The sequence below is a fragment of the Alligator sinensis genome, unplaced genomic scaffold (assembly GCF_000455745.1).
Source record: "Alligator sinensis unplaced genomic scaffold, ASM45574v1 scaffold366_1, whole genome shotgun sequence".
Classification (NCBI taxonomy): domain Eukaryota; kingdom Metazoa; phylum Chordata; order Crocodylia; family Alligatoridae; genus Alligator; species Alligator sinensis.
This window is the reverse complement of record NW_005841851.1, coordinates 1,845,563-1,872,065: the sequence shown is the minus strand read 5'-3', so window position 1 is coordinate 1,872,065 and position 26,503 is coordinate 1,845,563. Positions and strand designations below refer to the sequence as shown.

General features: G+C 51.1%; 1 protein-coding gene and 1 long non-coding RNA gene across 4 annotated transcripts; one reads left to right on the top strand and one right to left on the bottom strand.

The window, feature by feature from the left end:
• The first annotated feature begins 1,958 nt into the window (after positions 1-1,958).
• LOC102368329 (receptor-type guanylate cyclase gcy-22-like) lies at positions 1,959-12,648 on the top strand. Of its 3 annotated transcripts, XM_025211419.1 has the most exons (8): positions 1,959-3,204; positions 5,682-5,885; positions 7,143-7,317; positions 7,852-7,950; positions 8,507-8,598; positions 10,782-10,919; positions 11,119-11,176; positions 11,732-12,648. In XM_025211419.1, exons 1-8 carry the CDS (start codon positions 2,041-2,043, stop codon positions 11,806-11,808), a joined length of 2,007 nt encoding a protein of 668 aa, XP_025067204.1. In that variant the 5' UTR covers positions 1,959-2,040; the 3' UTR covers positions 11,809-12,648. The 3 variants fall into 3 exon arrangements, with proteins under 3 accessions (XP_025067204.1, XP_006016299.3, XP_025067213.1); XM_006016237.3 differs by having other exon boundaries at positions 5,682-5,816; positions 11,119-12,648; XM_025211428.1 differs by lacking the exon at positions 5,682-5,885 and having other exon boundaries at positions 11,119-12,648.
• On the bottom strand, positions 8,286-9,581 carry LOC112551290. The gene is made up of 3 exons (XR_003095567.1): positions 9,438-9,581; positions 8,675-8,721; positions 8,286-8,574 (listed from the first exon to the last, which is right to left on the bottom strand). It is a non-coding gene; the product is annotated as an uncharacterized LOC112551290 (long non-coding RNA).
• Positions 12,649-26,503: the final 13,855 nt, after the last annotated feature.

Here is a 26,503-nt window from a genome sequence, read left to right as displayed (position 1 = left end):
GGGGCCCAGACCACAGCCCCGCGGCCGGGTCGCCTCCCCGCCGCCCGCCTTGTGCCCCTGCCAGGCCCGGGACAGACTCCGGCGATTTCATTGAGATCAAAATCTCGGAGCCTTCACCCCCCGCCCCGGACCCGCACCCCTCTGTAAGGCGAGAGCAAACCCGCGGCGGCGGCTCCCGCGCCAGGTGAGACGCCACAAGAGCGGCCCGAGGGCAGGGCAAACCGGCCACTGCCCGGGCCCACACTTCATACAAATGCAAATTAATTACGCTGAGTATTTGTATTATCAATATTGTATGAAGATACTGTCACTGCAGTTGCATGGAGAGGCCGAAGTGCAATTGAAATCGAAAATGTCCCACTTGCTTATAGGCCATTGAAATTAAGCCTCTAAAGGGCCCCAAATGGCTCTCTTGCCCAGGGCCGCAGCTACCCTAAGGCCCCCACTGCCCCCAGCCAGGCCTGGGTGTTTAGCGCCCCCGTTCAGAGGGCCTCCGAGAGAAGCAAAAGGGACAATACGAGGGATCATTTCAAACAGGCAACGACCACGGAAGAGAAAAAACCAAACCAAACCAAACCCCAAAGTTAATATTCACTGCATTTGTAGGCATGGAGCTGCACGTGGATTTTGGATGAAATTTCCCTGATCTTTTTTTTTGGGTGGGGGGGGGGATAGGGGTGCAGCATTGCAATAAATGCACCCCAGCCAATCTCTGATCATTTGGTAGTTTTCATATTTGCATTTTCCGGGTATACTTAATATCAACGTGGCAAATTTCAGCAACAGAGAATATTTACACAGCTATTTTTCTTCTTCAGGGACAAGGGGTCCCCCCTCCCTCCTTTTTTTTTTTTTTTTTTTTTTTGCTATAAAGCAAACCTTTTTGGTAGAGAAAAAGCACCACAGAAGCTTCCGACATATGGAAGAGCTGCCTTGGCAGCAAAATACTTGGGTTTTTTTTGTACTGTTAAATAGCTTTTGTGCTATAAACCCAATACAAGCCATCCCCAGTTATAGGGAGTTTGGAAATGGGAATCACACACACACACACACACACACACACACACACACACACTTACTGCGTGCAGTGGATCAAGGGAGGCTGCTGGGCTGGACTCTTAGTAGATCCATTTTCTTCCTCATTTAAGCTAACATATGCTAAATTCTGCAGCACCCCAATGTCCACCTTGAGAAGCAGGCCCCACACCCAAAAGAGGAAATAGCAAAGCACCCACTGACTTGAATGGTGCCTGGTCAGCTCTCAATTTGCCCGTCTCATCTGCAAGTCCCATTGAATAAAAGATTTCGAGTGGCGGGTCACTGGTTTTGAGAAGCAGCTTGTTGTATATCACTGATCACCTGCCCTTAAAATAATTGGTCCAGCCACTGCCGCAGCCTGGATGAGAATGACACAATGTAAGTCTGGTTACTGGAGACAGCCAACGATGAAAATACTGGGTCTGTAAATTATTCTGAAGATAAAAGCTCTGAGTTTTGGGGGTTTTTTTTCTATTGAGCAGGACTTGGAAAACTGAATGTCTGTGAAAGCATTTGCAGGTCTCCAATACATTTTGCAAATTTTAGTGCAAAAGATGCCCCACCTGAAAATCCCTGTCACCATGTGAGTTTGTCAGTATTGAATTATTCTCCCTACTTACACGATTCAACCACCCAGGGCCAGATTCAAAGCTCAGTGAAGCCCCCACAGCCGACTGAATCTACATCCTTTCATTCACTTCACTGGGATTTTAAAATCAGGCTGTCACAGAGAGATCAAGCCCAATGCCACATGATGTCAGTGACCCATCTTACAGCACACAGGGCAGGGATTGCCTCTGTGTTGTGTGGAGCATGGGTTGCTAGGCCAGACCTAAAACCCTTCCCACACACACTTTTCTTTATGCAGCCTGATGGGATCAAACATATTAAAAGAAATGAAATGTTTAAATGGCCTCTGGAGATTTCTTGGACAATGCACCAACCTTGTGACTTGCAGTTAATATATGCAAGCCCTTCAGCACAGCCAGTGCTGCTGCTAGGATGATTCCCAATGACTGGAAGAAGTGTCGTATTGATCCCATTGTTTCCCCTTCTCCTAGATGTTCTCCCCTCTCCACCTCTGGAAGCAGCAGGACAGTCCAGAGGATTTTGACTGCATGCCTGGTCTCTCTGTGCACTCTCCTGGGAGCCATCTCTCTCGATTTAAGCAGCAGCTTGGAGATGTGGAGAAACACAGAGCGGGCCCTTCAGGAACTATCCTCCTGTGAGAGCCTTCTGGCTGTTCACCTGATAGGCTTCCTCCAGGAAGAAAGACTCAGCTGGCTAAAACCAGCAGCCAAAGGGTGGAACGGTTCCTGGCATGCTCAGGTACTGGAGAGGCTCAGCTCCCTCTGCAGTGAGACTGAAGAGGCACTGCATCATCCGAATGGCCAATGCCAGGGTGAGGAAGGCTCTGTCTGTGGGTTCTACCTGGCCCAAGTGAGACAAGGACTGAATGCCACCTGGGAGGTGGAGCCCAGGCTGGCACTGTCTGGAGTGATCTCAGAATTGCTGGAGGTGTTTGACAGCCCCAGTGAGGACCTCAAAGCCATGAGATCCAACCCTGACTGGGCCGATGTGGTGTCCTTTCGACTCCTCCTCAGAATCAGGGAAGTCCTGCTTCGAGCCCAGGAGATGCCAGAGGAACCATCACCTCCGAGCTTCCAAGAATCCTGGCATCCCATGTCCGCCATTCTGAACTATGCCATCTTCACCTCGGAGAACGTGCAGAGCTGCTGGATGGAGAACAGGAACCTATCGCTCCATTTCACCCACTATGAAGGAATGTCCCTTTTTATCCCCTCCTTGGTCTCATCCCCACTGGTTCCAAGTGCAGCCTTGGCCGAGGAGCTCAATCATATCCAGAGCTGCTTGCTGCAGAGAGGGCAGGACAAGCTCAGTAAGAAATCCAAGGCAATCCTCTCCACAATTAGCCTGAAGATCAGTCTGCTGCTGATTGCCTGCCTCATTTATCCCATTGTCCTGGTGTCCTTCAAACGGATGACAGACTGGATCCAGAATTATGCCAGGAACCTCAAGGAGAGGACAGAAGACTTGAAGAGGGAGAGGAGGCTGGCTGAGGACCTCTTGCACCAGATGTTGCCAAAATCTGTGGTCAAGCAGTTGAGGAAACGCCAGCACGTTCAGGCAGAAAACTATGACCAGGTAAGTCAATAGTGTCAGAGGAGAAGAAGTGAAAGGCAGAGACACAGTGCCCTGGATCTGAATGTACTGTCAGGAGCCTCTACCTGGACGCCATGTCCACATGCCTGATTTCGCACCCGCTAGTAGTTGTGGGGAAAAATCTTGCTCCTTTAACAAATGCTTCAGGAAAGGATTGGTAGGTTTGATGGAGGGAGACTTTTAGAAATCAAGCTGCAAATTCAAAAGGTCCTGAGCCTACAGACTCTTTTGTTTGAGGGTGAAGGTCCATCCACATGGATCCAGGATCGGCTTGGAGGATGGGGTGCTGAGACTGTGCCAGCAAGAACTAACCTGCCTGGAAGAAAAGCCATTGTGACAGAATGGTCCAGATCTGCCCCAATTCCACCTCTGCAGCTGCATGTCAATGGGTTGCATGGAAGCAGCCAAAATCAGATGGCAGGTCTTTGGGAGGAAGGCAAGATTGCACCTAGATAAGAGGTTTGCAGGGATGGGACCAAAGGCAGGATTTGGCCAGAAATTCCTTTCTGCGCACCTCTTTGCAGCATCCCACGCTCTGTTGCTAATGCTGTGCTTAGTAGGTCAAACTGTGCACACTTGGTAATTTTGTTCTACCCCCTCACTCCCTCTGTCCTGTCAAATCAATGCAAGGAACTGCCAGAGGATTCTCTATAGCATGGCTTGCATAAAGCCTAGTAATTGAGGCTTTAGGTTCAGTGAGCCATCTGCCTGGCCCTGAAGTGAGCTCCTTACTACAGTTACTGCAATTCCTCTCTCTCCTTTTCCCTGGACACTCATTGCTTTCAGCTGCCAGACACAAGAATCAATATTTGCATTTAATTTCTAGGTGTTGTTACCTACACAGCCACCCATAATTAGACAATTATATGCAATTAACCATAGCAGTGTGATCAAAAGCAGCAAAACCAAGGCAGAAGGGGCTTTAAAAAAACCCGATGTGGAATTAATTGCTATTAAAAAAACCCCAACAGTTGGAATTTAAGGTTTTGACAGCTTAGGCAATACTGCAGGATAATTAACACATTCCATTTTTCATTTGAGTTCTTAATAGGCATCTTGGTTTAAAAAAAAATTAAACTCCTCTGTCATTTTTTGATCAATGTAATAGAAGAAAATTATGTGAAAAAAATCCATAGATAATATTTCCCAATTAAATAAGAACAAGGAAATAAGCTCAAGTGTTTATTCCTGAGGACATCTGCATCCTTTAATTCACAGTTTTGATCAATAACAAAAACCAGCCTCTTTTCTGTAAGAAGCCTAATTCAAGATCTGATGGCAGTAGTGCATTTCATTTTAAATGCTTTCTTCTGGTCCAAAGAATTCAAGGAGATGCAAAAGGGGTGCATCTACACATGCCATTAAGGCAACGTGATAAACTCCAATGCAGTTTGCACTTGTGCCTGAGTTAGCTACTCCTGGGTGCAACATCTACATGTGCATCTGGGACTGCAGCAGTTTGAGCTGAGGTGAAGCAGCCCCAGCAGCTGGCAGGGGGGATAGCTAGGGCACAAGGGTGCTAGAGTGTGGTGCTAGACAGCAGGCAGCCTCCACACTTTGGCACCCTCATGTCCCAGCCAGCCCCATCACCATCCTTATGTACCTTTCAGTGCATGCAATTACTCCACCATAGGACAGTACTGTCTCCAACAGTACTATCCTACAGCAGAGCGGGTTAATTTACTGCACCCCAATACCAACACATGCATAGACAGTGATGCTTTACTGTGGAGCTAATTAGTCAACTCCACATAAAGCACATGTGTAGATGCACCCAAGATGCAACAAAACTCCCTGGAAATAAATGTTTCTGCTAGCCCTCCAACCTAAAAGAAAACACACCCTGAGGGCCTGATCCATAGTCCTTGCTCAAAGGAGATAGTTCTAATATTGAACCAGAAGAAAGTAGGGCTGGAAGGGACCTGCAAAGGTCATCTGGTTCAACCCCCTGCTCAAGGCTAAATGATCCCCATCCAGACCTCTCCATACAAGTGCTTGTCTAACATATTCCTAAAACTATCCAAGTAACTCTTTCACACAGCTACAAGGCTGATTGCCCCTAAACACCAAGAACCCCCTAATCTGCCAGAGATAAAGCAGGGGAACAAGTGCACTGTCAATGTCCTGCTGCTGCAAATGTTGTTAAACATATTTAAGAGATTCAAGTCAAGCCCTCCTGGTGGGATCTAAGAGGGGCAAATGCATTGTGCTGCCCCTTTGCATATGGGTGCACTTCACTCCATATCCAGGAGTTTCAACTGCCCTTGATTGTCATTAGGCTTGGAAAAGCCTGAGATCCATCTTCACTGCTGTTATGAATATACAGTGGGGTCACCCTGACTGAGTGAGGAGTGCAGAATCAGGCCCCTTGATTTGTGTTTTGTATGAGAAAGTAACACTTCCCAAGGTACACCTGACCCCAGACCTGCAGCCTCATGGCCTCCATCTCCCTGCTCCAGGTAACCATCTTCTTCTCTGACATTGTGGGCTTCACTGGCATCGCTGCCTCCTGCACCCCCATGCAAGTTGTTGAGATGCTTAATAACCTCTACATCTGCTTTGATACCAGGATCGAGTCTTACGACGTTTACAAGGTGATTGAAAGCCTTGGGTTGATGGGGAAGGAGGAGGGGATCCTGCATGCTGGGCCTCCTTGCTTGCTGGTGAGAAGATCCCTACTACCACCACCCCTCTTTTCAGTGATAGCAAACACTGCTGCTACTGCCTGAAGTCAATTTTCCTTCAGCCAGAGCCCCCTGCCTACAGTCGATCCACACACTTGTCATAGAACCACAGAGAAGTGGGGCTAGAAGGGACTTCCAGAGGTCATCTAGTCCAACCCCTTGCCTGAGGCAGGACCATCCCCATCCAAACCATCCTCTGCCTTCCATCACCTAAATTCTACATAAGACAACCATCAACCCAGACAACACAGGCATATCACCCTAACCTGCCATCGGTAAAGTAGGGGAACCACAGAAGCCAATGTCCTGCTTCTCTGAAGGGTTATACCTGGAAGCTCTTCTCTTAGGACACTAGCTTGCATGAACTCTTTGGGAAGCAGATGACAAACCTCTGCAGAGACTGTACAAGCCTGAGTGAACCCATCACCAGAACAGGGCAGGAGGTAGGGCATGCTTGAGCCAGGTGGAACATGCAGAACTCCTAGCAAACTACAGGCAAGTCTTTCCTAGGGGAGAACTCTCTCCCTTCCCTGGAGATGGACATTGAGCTGGTGAGTCTGTGACACAGCTCAAAGCAATAACAGCCTAATTCACTGAACCCCCCTGAGTATTGCAGCACCAGCAAAGAGCTAATGCAAGTATAAGATTGCAGACAGTATGACCACACCATTGTTAGAATAGCTATGGCTCCTACCTGGCTCCTGTGGAAATCCCTATCCATCTCAGGTGCTGGCTGTATTTCCCTTTCCCCAAGTTGCAAGCAGGTGCCTCTTATAACCTCCTTCTCCAGACAAGGAGACTCACCTGCTCTGATCAAACCAGGCTAAGCCTGAATCTGGCTGCCTCCCCTTTACTAGCTGTATTGAATTCCTGCCAACCCATAACTCCCATCAGCAGCTAAGGGATTGAATTGGGGGATTTAACTCTTAATGTCCTGGTTTCACTGGGATTTTCCAGCTGGTCCTTTAGCCCAGTGCTGAAAGGACCAAATCCCACACCTGTCACTCCATCATGGGTGACAGAGCATTCCCTGTAACAGGATGGGAGTGCCATGAGCTCAGGCAGCTATAGCATCCCTTTGCAGCATGGCTGAATGCGAGACCAGCTGCCTGGCAGGACAGGCATGATCCTGACCCATCATCCTGCAGAGAACATCTGGCCATGGGGCAGAGGGCAGGAGAGAGGTTAGGCTTCATCAGCACCAACAGCTCAGTGACACTTGTACCTTCCCACCAGGTGGAGACCATTGGTGATGCCTACATGGTGGTGAGTGGCCTCCCGGAGAGGAATGACAAAAGACATGCTGACGAGATTGCCAAGATGGCTCTGGATCTGGTGGCTGCTGTCCGGCAGGTCCTGATACCCCACATGCCAACAGGCCGGCTGCAGATGCGGGTTGGGATCCACACAGGTGGGGGCAGAGACAGCGCCTGGAGGGGACCCAGGATGGGGTGGGTGTGGGAGTCAGGGCTTCTGGGTGGCATCTGATGTGGTCCTGTGAAATCCATGCCTCTGGTGTCCTTCTCTGCACAGTGGGGGTGATGACTCTTTCCTAAACCTTGATTCATATTTGCAAAGGGTAGTGAGCTGCATGTGCTATCACAGTGCAAAGCAATCATAGCTGCTTGAGCCTCTTGCTCCAGCAGCATGCAGGTACCTTCAGCTTCTGCTAACTTTGGAGGCTCCCTCAGCCCCACAGGCCAGTCTCACTCAAGGGAGCAATATGGTCGCACTCACCTGGGTACCAGATGCCCCAGTCCAAATAACCTGCACAGATAGGGAGAGTAGTCTTCAAGAAGGCTTGAACTCCTACCCTGGTGCCAGAAAGACACTACCTTACCACTACACCCCATAACACTAATGCAGGTGTCTATAGCCTACTTCCCTCCAGGCTTTATGCTGTGTATTCTCCAACCCGGCATTCTCTTGCTCTGGTTTTCTACAGGACCCTGTGTGGCTGGTGTGGTTGGGTACAAAATGCCCCGCTACTGCCTCTTTGGGGACACAGTGAACACAGCCTCCCGTATGGAGTCCACCAGCCTGCGTAAGTGTACCCCCTCATGATTTGGCTCTGATCCCCAGCCCACCCTGGGCAGAGTCAGGCCAGACCCAAGTCAGAGAGACCCTCATATAATTTTAGCACTGGGGAAAGAAGGGAAAAGGAGAGAGAATCATGTGTAGCAAACACTTGAGCACATCACTCAGTGCTCTCCTTAAATTATTTAAATAGTAGAGCAAGGAAGGTAATAAAAGAACCAGAGAACAGAACTGCTACAGGAGGAGTATGAAGTAGGCAGGTGATGGATGCCTTTAAGGCACAAAGGTGACTGGTACCCTAGATATACACAGTCACTCTCAGAGCAGGTTTTCACTGTCCTGTGTATGTGGCTTACACTGCACCCTCTGCTCCAAAACCAGGGCTCTCCTTGTCTGGTGGACTTGCCCATCCAGCTCTTCACACTTCTGCCTTCAGCCCTGCACTTCCCAAGATTCACATATGCATCTCCCATTGATTTGAAGCCTGCAGTAACACTGAAGTGGGAGGGGTGATCTGCAGTGGGGTGGTCTGCTCACTTCTGATGCTCAGTCCTGAATTCCAGCTCAGAAGATCCACATCAGCTCTGCTACGTACCATGCCCTCCTTGCTCATGATGCCTATGAAATCGAGCTGAGAGGCGAAATCGAGGTCAAGGTATGAGTTTTGCAGTGACAGAAGGGTTTAACGGGGCAAGGAGGAAACACAGTTATGGATGGTTTTGCTCTTTTACCTGGGGTTGCTCCATGTGATCTCACAAAACCAGATCTCACAGTGGGCCTGGAGGGAGAACGGGATAGGAGGTCACTGGGGAGAACTCATGCCTTTCTGAAGCAAGTATGGGTGGCCTGAGGAGAGGACTCCCCCCTGTGAGAGCTCTCGAGGCCCTGTTGTCCTCTTGAAAGGAAGGTGGTTGTTCCAAGGGCTGTCCTTGGAGAAGACACAACCCTGAAGTTCTTTACCCGGTGAGAGCTGTGTAACAAAGGTCTGTCCCATGGGTGGCTGCGATACTCCCTGGTGGCTACTCAGTCCTTGCTTTTCCCTGATCTTCCACTTCTGTTCCCCTACCACACCTTGATGTACTTATTCCTTTAAGAAAAGGGAGGCTGTCCCAGGGATTCCCAAATGAGCTCTCATCTGCTCCTGTCCTACACCGGCTTGAGTCTGCTCTGGTTCGGTCCTTGAGCCCACCCTGGCTCTCACCTCTATTCCTGGGTACCTGGTCCTCCAGGGCACCAGACCCCTCTGATCCTCCCTCCCCAACCAGGCATCAGATCTGCTCTGGTCCCATCTCCATTTTACTCTCAGGTACTTAGTCCCACTTGGGTACCAGACCCTCCTGGTCTTCTCCAGGCCTGGGTCCTGCCTCTGCTCTATTGCAAGCACCTGGGCCCACCCTGGTCCTTTCTCCTCACTTTATCCAAGCTCTAGCCCTGCTCCCAGGCCTGTTGGGACCTCCTTCTCACCTTAGTCCCTCTCAGACCTATATATGTTACCTATATGTCTGTAATCTCATATGTATTATTCAAAGGCTGCAGTCATCCTGCCCAGAAGATGTTCTTTCAGCAGCCTGCAGAGCTAGGCTGCCTGCCTAGCTCAGGCCTTGGCTTATATATTGCAAGCCCAGGCCCCTTCTGGCTCATGTGACTCCCGATTGTCACCTGCCACCTGCTTAATTTGCAGCCTGCCTGTTCTTAAAATAGCAGGAGCATCAAGCTTTCTGCTACAGGTCGTTAAACTAGCCTGCCACTTTTCATGCCCAAGTACCAGTCTTCACTGAAGCTATCAGACCCAGTCCCAACTGTTGTCAGAATTTCATCCTGTCGTTTGAATGGGATGGGGCAAGTCTCTTCCCAATGGGCCTGCCATGCTGATGGGCATCATTAAACACAGGTGCCAGGCCCAATTCATGTGCCCTCACTTGTGCAGATGAAGTGATGTGATTTTTTCCTATGGCCTAGCGATGCACTGATGTGGCTGGGCAGCTCGGGCACATCTGGGCAGCTCGGGGTTCCAGTTGCTGGCCTGATCATGAGAGCATAGCTGCTGGAGACAGCCATTTTTTTTCAGCACCAGAGGAAGTTGTCCCAGTGCCCCTGCTCTAGTTACACCACTACTAGGGACCCCTTATGGGTCGGGGTTGGGGTGGAGGGGGGCGTGTAGATATGAGTCACTACCAATGCACTGAAGGCTGCCAGCAGTTTCTGTAAGTACTTTAGTGAACTCGGTGAGATCTTTACTCGAAGCCCATCTCAGAAGTCTCCAGGTTGCCATGTCTAAGCTGGGGGTGTTCAACTTCTGGGCTGGCAGGCCAAATTGTACTCTGGGCACTGAGATCAGGACTTGGGATTAGGTCCACATGCTGGGGTCCAGCTCAGGGACTCCACATCACCCTCACCTGGCCTCATTCACTGGGATACAGCTCAGGGTCCCATGTTGCTTCCTCCCAGGCCCATGTGTGGGATCCAGCTCCAGCACCCCATGCCACCTCCACTCAGCCTCACATGCCAGGATCAGACCCCACGCTGCTCACCCAATCCAGCATGCAGGGCCACAACTCACAGTGCCTCCCATGGATCTGCGGGCAGCCCTGCTGGCCAGGTGATATGGTGCTGGGGACTAGATCTGGCCCGTGGGCTGTGGGTCAAGCACCCCTGATCTAAGCCCCATGCAGCTTCTGAAAAATTTCCAGAAGTTGGACCAGCCTCCCCTGAGACAAGGCCAGTGGGCAAATGCAAAGCGCATGTATTGGTGTTGTGCTGGCCATGGCACTGGTTTCATATTCCAATCGCAGCCAATGGAAATGGGGCTCATTCTCCCATCTCCCCATTTTCATCCAGGGCAAGGGAAAAATGAAAACCTACTGGCTTCTTGGGAATAAGAACTACAGCGTCCAAAACGACAGCCTGGTCTGTCACTGGAATCCAGCAGCTTCCAGGAAAAAGAAGCCGGAAAGCAGCCTGACATCTGTCCAGCAGGTACCGAATGCTGGGGAGGGTGAGGTACTCTGGAAATGGCTGAGACATGGGGTATCTGGGTTCAGAGGCCCTTGCAGTGTCCATCATGGCTTGGGAGGGACCTGTTTGTCCAATCCCCTGCAGCATTCAACATAGCAATATAGATCATCGCCCCGGTGTTGACCATACCTGCCATGATTCTTCTGTTCCCGTTTAACAGTCCAGTACCAGCCCTGTGGGAGCGGCAGTGACTGAACAGAGGTCTGCATCACCTCAGGGTGAGCTGGGTGCCCACAGCCCCACCACAGGACACTCTGAACCAGCTGGGACTTCTACCAGGGACACAGGCCAGGTGGGGAGGACCAGGTCTGGGCACAGTGACCGGGACAGCATCAAGACTAATCTGGCTCTATCGAGCTCTCCTCCTCCTGGGCACAAGGACCAGGGGAACAGTCCAGACCACAGGGTGCATCTTGGTGTGCAGGGAGACGAATTGCTGGGGAAAAATGGGTGTCTCCCAGGGTACATAGGTGGGACGTGACAGGGCGGCATGTACTATTTGGCAAGGAACTGGATGCCCCCAGGGCACCCTAACTTGCTGTTGAAGAACCTCATCTTTGTACCACTAGCAGTAATTCTGAACAATGGGGGAAGCCATTCAGCTTTAGACTATCAAACTTCAATAGAGATAGAGTATGTGGGTTGTGCCCACATGTGGAGCAGGTGAAGCCACTGTTGGGATCCTGTTACTAGCAGGGAAGAGAGGTGTCAGGGGACACATTTTACCATGTTACAGTCGATTTACACCAGTATAATTTCCTTCCCATCTGCAGAGCTAGGCTGGATTCACCCCAGAGCAGCAGAATGGAACGTAGCCCCGGACACTTGGATAACAAGGGTGCCCAGATAAGAGAGGGGGCAGGTAAAGAGGGGAGGCCCACTGTTCCCAGATCTCTGAGTCTCTCTAGACCATGTGCATGTGCTACAACAGGAAGCCCGGGTGGTGGGACCCACCCACAGCATTTGGAGCCTGCAGGTTGAAACTGCAGCAAAGCCCATGGAGATTACACCTCAGCCCGACTGCCAGAATGGTGGGACAGTAAAGTGAGCTGCCCAGAGACTCCCCTACCCTGGAGGGCTTCAAGAGGAGGCTGGCAGGGCATCTGTCTGGGATAGCACAGGAATAACACATGCAGCTTTTGCGCAGAGACTGGGCTAGGTGACCCATGAGGCCCTGTCCACCCCTCTCCAGCAGAAGTGACCACCCCACTCTACCTCCACCTGCCAGGTCACTGGTGGGCATCTGAGCTGTAATGTGTGGCTGCAGCTCAGCTCAGGGCCCGGGGCTGGAGGCTGGCATGACTGTTTAGCTTGCTTCTTTTCCACTGGCTGGTGGCAGCTGATGAACACTGCATGCACCTCTCACCAGGGCTCATTTGGAGACCCCCATGGCAGCAATGACCTGGGCCCCCATCAGGTGTCATCCGTTCAGGATTCATGGAAGGGAGGCAGGATGTGAAGTCAGGGTTCCTGTGTGTGCCCTGGGCTCAAGTCAAGCTGCAGGAGTTCTTTATCTTTTTGTTGCAATAAATGTTGCTCCACACTCCTCTTGCTAATGTGGTCTGTGGTGTCTCTTGGCACAGCCACCCCGTCACACCCTCACCAAGCTGATAATAAGGCTGTTAGCAGGAGGGCTGGGGTTGAGGTGCTCTCTTTGCTGCTCAGAGCTGACTGCAGACCCTCCCCATCAATGCCACAAGGCCCCTTCAGGGAGTACACATGGGTCAGCTTCCAGACAGCCCCCACAGCTGAGAGGAGGGGATCTCATCCTTCAGGGACTATGGATTCGTCTGCTCAGGGCCCGGGCCCTTTTGAGCCTACAGGCAAAGGCCTAACAAGATTCATTGGCTGGAAGCTGAGGCTAGCTAGTCAGCAAGGGGGATTCACACCAAAACATCTCTAAGTCTCTACCCCAAGCCTCACTATTGCATCCATCTCCCTTCACAGAGAAGCCTAGGTGCTTTTTTCTACATGATCCATTCCCACAGGAATGGATTCAATCAGGTCCCAGAGCCTGCTGTGCAAGACGGCAGACTGCACAATCCTGCTGGAGGACACACACTGTGGGACTGGGCAATGCACAGTGCAGTGGACAGACCCCATCCTTGGAAATCTCCAAGGAGCTGGGGTTAATCATATGATGCAGATGAAGTGGGAGCAAAGAGAGAAGATACTGAAGACCCACTGCTTTCCAGGCAGAGAAAGACAGTGCCTCAGGTGTGAAACTAGCAGCCCCAGAAGGTAAGCCATTGGGGAGCTGAGGAGAAGCAGCTGGGTCTGCAGGACAGCTGGGTTCAGCACATGATTGTTATGAAAATCTTGAGCATAGATCAGAAAGAAGCTATTAGCATGGTAAATAAGCCTAGTCTGATCTTCCCTCTTCAGAGGCCTCGGCGTGGGCTTTAATTTAGAAAATTGCGGAATACAGCTGTCTCCATGATGACAGGCAGCAATTAGTGTCATTTAGCGCAATCTACTTTGGTTCAGATCTGAGCCACTCGGCCATGCGCCGTTCCTGGTGTGGAGACGAGGGTTGGACTAACATGCAGCCTCTTTCTAGGGGATGGTCTATGCTCCTCTATGACTAGCTGAGTTGTGATTTAATGTGATTTCAGGGTTGCTTGTGCCTGAAATACAGCAAGGTCTGGGCTAGGTGAGGCCCAGGGCAGTTTTCAGGCACATAGAGGTTCTATTCTAGGGTCCTCGACACAGTACAAATAACAGGGTGAAAACAGACCCTGAAAGAACCCAATATCAGAAAGCAGGAGCTCTTCCCCCACAAGCCCTGCATTCGGGACAGTTACCATCACTACTCCTTTTAATGAGATAGCAAATGAAAAAAAACACAGGCAAGCCTCGACCCCACCCCCACGAGGATCCTGACCCTAAGTGAGATGCACTTGGCCAGCGCCTGCAAAGAAACAGCTCAGCCAGGCTGGGACCATCATTGTGGGACACACCTGGTGTGCAGCTGGGAGTTGAAACTGTTACAGGATTCGGTCCTGACACAGGCGCTTGCCACTTGGCTAAGTCCAGGCAATGGCTTGGGGCTGTGCTCAGCCTGTTCTCCTTTAACATGAGCAGTGCAGTGGGTGTGCATGCGTCTGCTCACAGTGCTCTCCAGTTTAACGAAGGCAAGGCCTCTTAGCCGTAAGGCCACTCTGCAGCCCCACAAGAGCAGGATTGATCCATACAGCTGTCCTGCTCATCACCCCCTTCCCATTGCTCAAGACGCTGAGAACCACAGGGAAGGAGGGCCCTGTACACAAGTCATCCTGGCTCTCTCCACAAATCCAGGCTTTGGACCTCTACCTCAGCATTTCAGCCAGCCTCCTGCCCCAAGCGCTTTGTTCTCCTACATGGAGCTGTTTGAAGAAGCACCCAGCAGATGGCAATAAAGCCCAGGCTGCGGAGCCCAGCAGTGTTTGTCTAGGCTGCCCTGAACCAGCCAGCGAACAGCCCAGATGCCCCACGGCAGCTTTGGAAAGCAGCTTGCTTTGCCAGCTGTGGGGAGTGTTAGCAAATAAAAACCTAGGATTGCAGGCTAGCCCAGGGATTGACATGACACCTTGTTCGATGAGTGACAGAAAGGCTTTATGTACTGCAAATATTTGAAGTCAAGTCAAGTGAGCTCAACAAAATCAAAGTCCAGTAATTAGCTATAAAGTGATGATTTCTCACCAAACAGGCGACGAAGAGGTGGTCTGTTTGTCTTCGACTTCTTGAGTAAGATGGGCACATCAGCAACTGGTGTCTGAGAGATTTTTCACTCTTGAAGCATGCGTGGTTTGCTGTTTTACTGCCTTTTTATACCCTTAGCATCTTCAAAGCATTCTTTCAGTTGTGTAAATCAAGAGAGTCCCAAGCAGTAATGGACAGGAAAATCCTGTTAATCAACCTACTCATTATTGGTTATCAGAAATCTTTCATTTGAATGAGTTACCTTCTTCAGTGATAGGCGGTGATCCAGTTTGGAACATATCAAACAGCTGATTAACAACCAGGAAAAACATGCGTGTTCTTAGAAAACAAGGTAAATCATGAGAGAAGAACAAAAACAAAACTAAATCATGAGGAGACACCTATCACATATAGGGAATGTCTCTTCCTGCACATAAACGTGAGTTAATCGCAAAAGAAATATTTACCATACTAATTAATCAAGGATAGACATTTCAGACGGTTACACACCAGACAACTAGGAGCCTGCCTGAAATCATCCTGAATATAGCAAGATAAGCTGGAAGAGATACCTCATTATTTCTTCTTAGATGGCCTAGCCATGAACTCGCATCCTCTTGCATTATGCAGTTAGCATCAGTATTCAGTATTTTAACTTTTGTGAGTAGGCCTGAGCTTAGCATGAGTTTGAGAGTCATCAGGGAGCAGGAGGGAAAGGGGTAGCCTAGGAGCACAAGCAAGGAGGAGAAGCTGAAGTCTCTGCCCTGTCACTATCTCCAAGGGTTCAAGAAAGAGCTGCCCAGGGCAGCAAGGTTAAATACAGCAATGTTAAAAAAGTCAAGGCTTTGGGGGTCCTTTTTCATTGTCTTTCTTGGTTTTGGATCCTCCTTGTTGAAAATTTTCCCTTTCAGAAGAAGGAAAGCTGAGGTCCTCCCCTACTCATGGGACCCCAGAGGTTGTGGCTTGCAGATAAGCACCAGCTGTTGCAAAACAAAGATCACAAGAGTTCACAGCACAGCCTTGAAGCCTGCCTTCCCCTGAGGAAGCCCCAGCAACGTGCCTGAAACACTTTCTGTGTATGCATCACTGGGGGCAGTAATCAGGCAAGTAGGGAATAGTGGAGCCAACTGAGCCCGGCATAGTGGGGCAGAACAGAGTGGGGTTTGGCTTGAAATGTGGTGGTTTTACCTTCAGCATTTTCCCCCTCCTCCCTGTCCCAGGCCTGATCTACCTGGCAAAGTTTTCCAGGCAAAGTGATGACAGCCGTGGGTCTGCAGAAATTATACCCTCTTGCAACTGGAGGCAGGGCCCTGTCTGGAGTCAGCACTGCTGACAGAAGACGGCTCCAGCCCTCATAATTTCTGACATTTTGGAAAGTAGCATAGCAAACTTGCGAGAAACCCCGTTTTTGCCACATGCTGCATCTCCGCTAGGGGTGTAGCCATTGTGCCTGCAAAGCTGCAGAGGTAGCACCCCTGCAGCACAGACAAGCCCAGATTCTCCCCACTGTTTTGCTTTCCTCCTTCATCCCTGAGGTAGGAGCCAGGCCTCCGGCACTCCTGCCCTGCCACTTGCAGCAGGCTGATGTTCAGGATGGCTAGCAGCAGTGAGCACCAGCATGCCTAGCTGCCCCCATGCCTAGCTTTGTAAAGCATCTGGAAACCACAGCAGACCACTGCCAAGTCTCTGGTTCTGTGCAGTGGCTAAGGGGCCAGAGAAATGTCCTGGCACCCACAGGAATGTGGGTCACAAAGCAAACCTGCCCGGGGTCCTTGACAGAGCAGCAGAGTGCAGCCCACCAGAGCTGGTTCTTCCCAGCCCTAAAGGAGAGAGACCCCAACACAGCCCATGGGATCCTCCTTTAGGAGGCAGGAGCCCTGCAACCCAGCCCCTGCTCAGGCCCCTGCTCTCCATGCCTTACGTGCTGGCTCTAGCTTCTGTGGAAAGCTTGGAGCATGCAGACCTCCAGCCCCTCTTGTTGCCATCTGCTCAAGCCCAGCAGGCTCTGTGTGGCAGGACTGTTGCTTTCAAGCCATCAATAACTCCAGTAACTCCCCTTTGCATGAGCAAGTCAATATTTTTAGCCCTTGCCTGAATGAGGGCAAACTGCAAGGTACCAGTGGTCATTACCAGTTCAGCAGCCTGTGGAGCAAATGCAGTAGACAGGCCCCAGCACCCTGGGCACCAGCCTCCATTGCTATTGTTCCCTCTGCCACTTAGGTCTGTTTTCAGAGCTGCTCACAAAAGGCCCTGAGCCCAGGTTGGCCTGGGTCGCTGCAGGCTCTCTGCACTCCTCTTGCCTTTTGCTATTTGTGCTCCAGAAAGTGGTGCATTAGAGGCTGCAGGGAGGCCATTAGCTGATAAAAGGCCTGCAGGCCCCAAGGCCTGGTTAATTAGCTGCTCTGAGGGAGGCCCAGGAGATGGGGCAGGGGCAGGTGATCTGCAAAGACCTCCTGAAAACATCTCTTCTGTTCCCACTTCCATGGCTTTGTGTGATGACGCTCTCCCCCGCAACTTGCTCTGCTCATTAGGGAGCAGCAGCTTTGTCCCCTGCCCTGCGGGTTGGCACTCGAAGCTGCTGCAGGCTGATGCAAGCAGCTCAGGCCAGGAGCTTGGAAATTCAATGGTTATGTGAAGACTGTGCTCCCAGCTCATGGCAGTACCTGATTCTTTCATCATGCTTTTCATCCTTAGGTTGCAGTGCTGTCAGTATAGTCTTTGTGCCTTTGGATGGGAAATCCAAGGCATAGGCAGGAGGAAATGACTTGCCCCACATGCCAGTAGCAGAGCTGGGATGAGAATCCATGTCTCCTGTGGCCCTGTCCAGTGCTTGTTCTTTAGGCAATGCTGCTTTTCTAGTCAGCCAGTTGAAATGGCCACAGAGGAGTACATCCAAGTGGGCAGAGCACTGCCCTGAGACTTTGAGACCTAATTTCAAGTCTCTGCTCTGCCAGAGGCTCCCAAGGAGATGCTGGGCAAGTCTCTTAACAGGTGTGTGAAACATGCTCCAATGCCCTGGTAAGACAGACCGATGGCAGACAGGAATGGCATTGACTGAATGAGTGGGGCAGGTTTTTTAGTTTCCAGATAGGCCCTTCTCAAGCACTTGCCTCCTTGTCTCAAATGCTGGGCACTACCAGGGGCTGAGGCCTTTGAAAAATTTGCTCGTGTGCATGAAACCTTCTAGGGGGACATCAGGAGTAGAAGACAGTGCCTGAGTTACGAGTCAGCTCTGGGTTCAACCCCCTCCCAGGTCAGGATATATGGATCTTGATTGTTGGTCCGAGCTCCTGTCTCCTCTGAAATGCCTCCCACCCTGACTGGGCACTGTGCTTGCTGTGGCCTGGGCTGTGCTGAAGCATTTTGCCACCCTAGCCACATTGGCTAGGGGCGTGATTTTCTCTCGTGTGGGCTGGCACACTGTGTCACCAAAGGCCCAAGTGAAAATGCAAATACGTTCTTCTTGGATGTACAGCAGCAAGAGAACATTTCCTCCCAGAGGGCTTGCTGGAATAGCTACATTTGCAAACCCTTTCTACTGCAGGCAAGACCCTTCACATAGAGCATGGGTCAGTCCATTCGGTCCAGATGCACGCAGTCTCATGCCATCCCATGACCTGAGCCTCAGTCTTTCCAACACATTCCTAGCTCACTACAAGCCCATTTCCCCCAACACATGAGTGAACTAGCAGGCAATGTTTTATTTTTAAATTTTCAGGAACACGCACAAGTCATGGGAGAGTCACACACTATTTCCAGAAGGCATTTGCTGCAGGGAGCCTAAAATTAGCCTCTTTGTTCCTAAAACGACCTTGTAAAACCACCAAGATTTGGCAAGAGGCTCTTGAGTTGGGAATGCGATACAGGAAGTACCTACATGGTTCCCGGCAGTGATGTCATGTGGATCACCCAATGGAGATGCTCAGCCATGAGGAGTCATGGGAAACTCCCAGAGAAGGCACTGCAACTTGTTCAAGCCACTCTGTATCTGCAGGCAGCTGAGTGCAGAGCAGGGTGTGAGGCTGAAGTGTGGACAGGCCCCATCCTTCATTCCCCCAGATAAGGGGACCCGCAGCTGTGATAGGGACCTGTCATTCTCTCACCAGGGGCAACAAGCTCTCCAGCACAATCTCAGCCCCTTGTTTCCTGCCCCTGCTCCCCAGGTCTCTGCCCCAGGAATTCCTGCCTGCCTTCATTCTACCTTCCACAAATGGCTTGAAAAACATGTCCACCCAGCAGCCCTGTGCTGGCTGGGTTGGCAGAAACAAGGCAGCAGGTTTCTTGGCCTGGAAGACTGGCTCCAGGGACATGAACTGATTGAATGGAGGGTCTGGCTTTGCAGCTAAATTAAGAAATATCAAATCCAGCTGCCTAATCTGGCTTCCCAGCCTGGGGTGATCTATATGGAGTTTAAAAATACACCACCATTAAGGGCCTGAGCAAGGATCACCCTGAAAAACCCATGCAATAGGATAATCAGGTGGTGCATATGCTAGCATCCTCTATATTTTAACAGAAGCACCACTGATTAGCAGGAGGTCCCCCGGTTTCTTTGTAGAAGCCAAGCCGCAATGCCTTAATTGCCTGGATTGGTGTCACTACAGCACTTGACTCTTTCTGCAGTGGTAAGGAGACACATAGACCTGTACAGAGCTTCATAACCATCATAGAGGCAGGTACCTATCACCACCATGTTACTGGGGCGGGGGGTAAGCAGTGAAACAGTGGTCCAGGCTACAGCAGAAGATGATGACAGAGGCAGGAGTTTCCTATATTACCTCTCATAGGTTCAGGGGAAAACAGACCCAGAAGCAGCTAAAGTTTGAAGGGAACAACAAGCATATGGCTGTTGAAGAGGCTTTGTGAGCCACAGATCGAGACTGTGGGGTTATTAGTTTTACCCACCTGGAGTCTACATTGGCTCAATTCCCTTCTAACTTCATACCAGCTTTACCCTGGCATAAAGGCACTGATTATAATGGAGTCTCCCCAGATTTACATCAACAGATAGAAAATGGACCCCTATTGATGGAGACTGGCAGAGAGACGTGGGTTTTTAAAAATGGCCAAAGCCCATTTCATTGCAAAACCCGGGCTATTTCCCTGAAAAGCTATTTTCATAGACACCCACCCCAAACAGGCAGCCTCACTCAGGGCAACACAACCCCCCTCATTAACAAATTTGAGACGACTTCCTCCCTAAGTGCAAGCAGAGTCACAGCTAGGACTCAGTGGTGTATCCAGTACCGTATTTGCATTCTACATTAAACCTTCAACCACCAAAACTGCCCCTCTGCACAGCAATAGCACTAGGTGCCCAAAAAGGATCCATGCACCCCAGGCTGAAAGGACTTGTGGTACCATTATGCTTGTCAGATGCCTCCGACCTATCTGGGTGTAGGAGTGCAGCTTTATCACATCCTTTCATTGTTCTCATGGCCGGTATTCCAGCATCTCTTGGTCACTTCCTGGCCTGGGATGTGATGTCACAGTTCACAGTGGTCTTTGCACTTCAACACCAGCAAAAAAAAAATGTACTGTTATGCCCAGGATAACATGGTAACCCCCTCCCCTGCCGCTCACCCTCTTGGTCAAACCAGCCAGCAGCAATGTGAGGAATCTCAGCAGGTGACAGAAGCTAAGAGCACTTCATGCCTTTAGGGTGCTCCAGGCTTGTGCCTTCTTTTGGTAGCACAAGAAGCAGATGTAGTATTGTGTTGGCCTCTGATTAAACACAAATTAAGAGCTTCAAGCTGAGAGCCCTGTTCTTAGCATGCCGCAGGGACTTTGTGGGAGGGTACGTGAGTCCATGTTGCAGCTCTGCTTGCTTTGTCTGCCACTGATCCCTCCTGCAGTGTAGACCCTGCGATGACACTTTAGTTAGCGGGTGGGTTCAGATATTGCAGGATCTTGAATTAGGCAGCCTCTATGTACATCTTCTTCCAAAGCTTCCAGCCAAGATTTTCAAATGTGGCTTTGGAGGAAAATCAATGCGAGACCCCAGACAGAGGGTCTGGGACTGCATAGCCTTGGCCTCTTCCCTGCTCTTTTGATCTCATTCCTCCATTGGCAACACACAAGATACCTTGTACATGGGACAACTTCCCGATGCCTGTCATCTCTTCCTCCTGTCAGGCCAGGTGAGCGAGTGCTGCTTTAGAATGATGGATGGGGAAAAAGTTTGCTTGTCCAAAACTGCTAGGGCCCAGATCTTAGTACTTCCAGGTCTGTGGTGGCCAGATAGAGCAGGGAGGTCACTTAAAAAAAAATTGTCTTCCCTCAGAAACCTGCGTGCCACTGTTGGTTGACCCATACGCTTGCTTATTCAAATGCCAATATGTCTCACTGCTCACAGCCTGCATTGCTATCTGTCTTTGAGACAGTACATCCATGTACCCTGCCAGTGCACCCAGGCCATATTATACCCCAGATTCTCAGCTGTATGCATTTACACCAGAACATCTGGCCTCAGACACAGAAGATCCCTCAGAGCCAGACTTGAGGTTCATGGACAAGGCAAGATGAGGGGCAGGACTTTGCCTTCTAGGGCCTTGCATGTCCAATCGCAGTGGTTAATCTGGGAAAAAATTCACCTGAAAATAACTACTGGGTTACTAGTCTGCTCACATGGCGTATGCAAGGTCCAGGCCATGCGTCTTTACTGTGACAAGGAACCTGCTGTTCCAACCAACGTGCTACGCACCAGGGCATAGAGGAGGAGGTTTCGGAGCCTGTTCTACATTTTTACACTATCTGCTAGGAGGGGTTGGAGCTTCCAGTTGTTTTTACAACACAAAATTACACACCCATCTCATCGGTGGTGTTGTTCTCCATCCTGCACCCTGTCCTGTTGAGGAGCAGTCGTATTGGGAGGTGGAACTACTAGAAGAAGCACACACCGCGCTCTCCAGGCAGCAACACTTTGGCTCCACACTACCTTATGACTAAGATCCACTTTATATACAGGAAGACTGTCTGGGGGAGAGGTAGGTTTTTTAGCCCAAATATTTATGCCAACACAGCTCCTCATGCCAGCTCCATCATCACAGCCTACCATTGCCTTATAGTATAGTATAATTCATTCCTGTGCCCACACTATGGAGGCTGGGACTGCCTTACTGACACCACTGCAGCTGAGGTGATGCAGTGTGTGCAGGTAGAGGAGTCCTTTAAGTAAATGAGACAGAAAAGGACCAACACTCCTCTTTTCTCCAGGCACATAGAATCAGGAGCTGTGTCCTAAAGGAAAGCCAATAGCCCTGCCCATCGGGTGGGATGGGAAGGGTAAGTCGGCCACAGCCTGCCCCCTGCCACCGCAAGGTCATGGCAAGGGCACAAGGTGCAGTGCAGCCGGTGGGCTACTGGTAGGGGAACACACTGTGTCTGATCCCCCTCGGCCAGGGCTTCAGTAGCAAGCAGCTACAGGGAAATGTAGAGTCCTCGAGGCTCAGTGCGACAGGGGAGGTGAGACTGCGGAGCTGACAGCTGGGCTTATCTGGAGCATGAGCGCAGGCTCCAGCCCTGTAGCCTGAGCACCTTATCAGCCCTCCCAAAGTGTTAGTTTTTGAAACGCTACCGCTAATCTGCCAGCGCTGACAGGCGATGATGACGATATCCTGCCCGGCTGGCAGGAGGCCACCCTGCCCTCTGCCACAGAAGGACGTGGCTATTTCCAGGGGTTTGGCTCACACCCCAGGTATTTTCTGGGAAAGCAGAGGAGTGCTGTCAAACTAAGAACAGCAAGCTGATAACAATCACTGCAGCCATGACCAGTTACTAATAAAGGGAAGATCAGAGAGGTCTATCTGCCACCGTATTCCTCCTGCAGAGACCCTCCACTGGTCTTTCCCACTCACACTCACCCCTCACTGCAAATAAAGGGGCTTCACCAGCTCCACCCAGCCCAGCTGGACCCATCTGAGTGTCCCACCATTGTCTCAGCCCAGCTCCTGACATGACGGATACTACTTCCATCGCCTAAAGAGGTCAGGTGCCTGGCTGCCCTGCTGTGCCTGTCCATCCCCTCTACAAGCAGGACCTAGTTGTGTCTTAATGCTGGTCCCCAGTGGCCAAACTCAGGGTCATACACTGTCCCGTTCTCAGACCACAACTGATCACTCCCTAAAAAACAGGCAGAGACTCCTGAAAGCAGATCATGGACTTCATGCAGCCTCTCAGTTTTCAGTAAGTCCAGTTCCTCTTGGGTACAACACACAGCGGCAGAGGGGAGAATCAATGCAGCACCTATGTCTGGCCTTGGTGCATTCTTGTCTGTGGTTACCACACTCTGCACACCCAAGGGTGGGAACTGTAGAAAACAGTGTGCTTAAATCACGTGAAAAACCTGCCCCTTACAGTGGCATTTGACTTTGGAGGTAACAAACCCCTGAGACCAGCAGGCCCTGTTCACACAGCTCCAATCCACTCCAGGGCAGATAAAATACTGCTACATTTGAGCAACACTGACCAGGTTTTAATCTGCAACTGAAACATTCAAAACTTTTTGTTCTTAAATAGAAGCTCATATCCTGCAAACATCTACCCTGAAAGGCCTGATCAGCTCATCTGACGGGCTGGACTTGGACCACGGCTGGAAAGTCGGACACCCTGCCCACCCCTCCCTGGGAGACATACCACATCTACTCATTTACGGATCGCCCTCCGACACACACACATGCTTTCTGGAAATGCACGTGTACAACTGCTCCTGCATTCCTGAACAGGGTGCCAGAGTCCATCGCCTGCCTTGTTGTGGAAGAAGCTTTGGACCCTAATGGGACAGTACGTACCATGCTCCCAGATGTGACAGCCCATTTTATCAGCAGTGCTTGGCATTTGTTTTGCTCTAGTGCCGTGTTTATTCACGCGGCGGTCCGGGATGGATTCTCTGCTTGCCAGCAGAGGTCACCACGCGCTTCGCTCACGATGGAGGCAGGGGGGGCGAATGCAGAGACGGGGTTTGGGGAAAGCAGCGTTTGCAAAACCTCACAGGCTGCTGGGAATACAGCAGAGAGAGTGCTGCTCTCCCTTGCTGCTCCCACCCAGGGCAGCACACAGAAGCCCCATGCCCTTTCCCATGGCCACACCAAATGGGCCCCCATAGCAGGCTCGATGAGCAGGGGAGGTGGCCTGATCTCACATGGAAACCAAGGGCTCTGGAGCACCAACTTCAGTTCAGTCTCCCTGCATTCGCGCTAGGGTGGCCAAGAGCTGACCCTGGCCCTGCTCTCTCCCAGCCCGAGCAGAGAGTCACAGCCTGTCGTGTGACAGCCGTTTGACTCAAGCCCAGCAGTCTCCAGGGGAAGACGATGGAACAGCTTAAAACCGTCTCCCCGCTGGGCCTCATTAGCGTCAGCAGAATGTGATGAATGCATCTGACAAACCTAATCTGGGACCTTTGCCATCAAAACCCAACGCTCCAGAACCACCTCCAGCCTGCTACTAAATACCAGGCTGCCGTCTTCCTCCACCCCAGGCAGGAGATGGGGCCGCACTGCTGAGTACCAAAGGAAGGTGCACGAAGAGAGGCACATCAGTGAGGGCAGTTAAACTGGGCAGCACAGGAGGCAGTTCCCAGACAGCCCCCGAGAAAGGTGCTGGGCTCCTGTCCTGCACTTCCACAGAAACGGCCTTTCAGTGCAGGAGTCTTCCAAGACGAACCCTGGAGGGTGATACACCCAGCCCCCACTTCTCCCCGTCCATGTCCCCTTCAATGAAGGAGAATTTCCCCCAATGGGAAATAACTAACAATCCAGTCTTGGCTTGCCAAGTAGTCACCAGATCGCCTGGAGATAGCTGGAATCCCTTCACGGCTTCGTTGCAGAGACTTGATGGGCTTCTGAAGGGACAGGGCTGCCTGCCTCTGCCACCTAAACATGCCTTCAGGTCCTGCTCCCCCACCCAACAGCCCCCCTACTTCCCATCCCAGGGGGAAAGCATTAACAGTAGGATGGCTCCAGCCTGGAACGATGGGAAATGACAGCACCAGACTATTCATGACATCTGGGACACGGGCCAAATTCTGCTATCAGAGAACCTGCTGTAAACCCAGTGGAGATGCTCCAGATTTACCCCAGTGTCAGGGAGCCAAGTGGGCTCCTGGCTCTCCCTTAGGGCTGGAGAGAGCTGGCACTGCAGGCTCCCCTCCCTGACCGCCCGGCTGTCAGGATGCATCGAGAGGGAGGGCAGCAGAGTGACAGGGAGCGAGGTAAGCACCTGCCACTGGGTAATTACCAGTTGCGCGCAGGCTCCTGACGCTGTGCACTGAACCCTGGCACAGCTCTGCAGGAGCAGGTTCAGGTACCCAGGCTAATGTTAATGTCTAATAATGAGGGGCCTCTGGTGCCAGCGTCTATCGGGGACCCGGTGAGCCTGCTTTGACGAAAGCACTGCACCCACGTCACTGCCCTTGGAGCCAGGAAATGCCAGTGAGGATGGAGGAGGCTCTGTGGGTCAATAAACCCAGAGAGAGGCGGATAATGGAGTCCTGCATCACTGCTCAAGCGGGACCAGAATGGATTAACTGGTGTCCAGCTAAGCAGCTCACTCACCTCCAGCCTTGGGACTTAGTCCCCCCACACAGCCAGCTCTGAAGCAGGGGCAGAACCACTGCAGGAGACATTTGGCGTGTTGTCTGTCATCAGCAAAGATCTCCCAGAACTTCACACACAAAGACAAAGCCTCAGGATGCCGCTGAAAGCTGGTGAGGGCCCTGGTCCCTGTTTTATGGGTGGATAAGCAGAAAAATATGTGCTGTACCTATGTCTGGTGCAGCGTCACACAACCAGCCCCTGGCAGACCTGGCATGGGAGATCCCAAGGAGCTGGTGGAATTTCTCCAGCAAAGCAAAGTTGTGTCTGAAAACGCCAGCTCATTGTTCAAAGCAACTTGCGTCCTACCACTCTTTGGTGCTTTCAAAACTAACATCTTACCTGGATTCCTGGTTTCCAATCAGTTAAAAAGAGTGGTTTCAGTCCAACTCAGACTGGAATCAAATTCCCAAACCCCAAAGACATTCTGTGAGCCACAATCCCTGTTTCACCCCAGCTTTGCTTGCAATCCCAGAGCCCCTTGCTTTAACTCACTGTGTCATGCTTCTCCACTTGTAAGTGTAGGGCAGTGTGAGAATGAACTAACCAGCCTGGGGTCTGAGTTTAGTACCATAGGCTCATTTCTCCTCTGGCTGTCCTGGGCTAGAAGCTGGACTTTACAAGGATCACAATCTGCAGCTTACATTAGGCCTGATGTATTCAGGGGTCCCTCATGTGGATCCAGTCTCATCACTTTAGACATCCAAAGGTAAAGACATTTCAAATATCTAAAGGGCCATGAGCAGGCAAGGAGCACGTGAGCTGGACAAGAGTCTGTCATTTATGCACAGAGGAAGCAGGATAGCATCAGGAGGGTGGACACAGGTAGCACCAAATTTGTGCTGATCAAGAAGCCACACTGCCTTAAGCTCCCTGGGCACGTCTACATGTGCAATTCATGTGAGGCAATAAACTGTGGACCTTATTGCTCCAGAGTTTATTTTCCCAGGTGTGCTGGGACCACAGCATGTTGAACCAGGTCAGAGCAGCTCGGGCTGGCAGGGGACCCCAAGGTTAGCCTGCCATCCTGGGGTGCTCCAACCCAGCTCAGCGTGCTGCAGAGGGGCTGGCTGGGGCACGTGGGTGCTCCAGTGTGGGGCTAGCCAGCAGGCAGCCCCTGCACCGAAGCACCCTCATGCCCCAGTCAGCTGGGGCAGCATCTACACATGCGGCGCTGTGGAGTAAAAAATTCCACAGCAGAATAGTACTTGTATTTACAAATACTGTCCTGTTGTGGAGTTAATTAGTTTACTCCAGCCTAATAGGGCTGCAAGT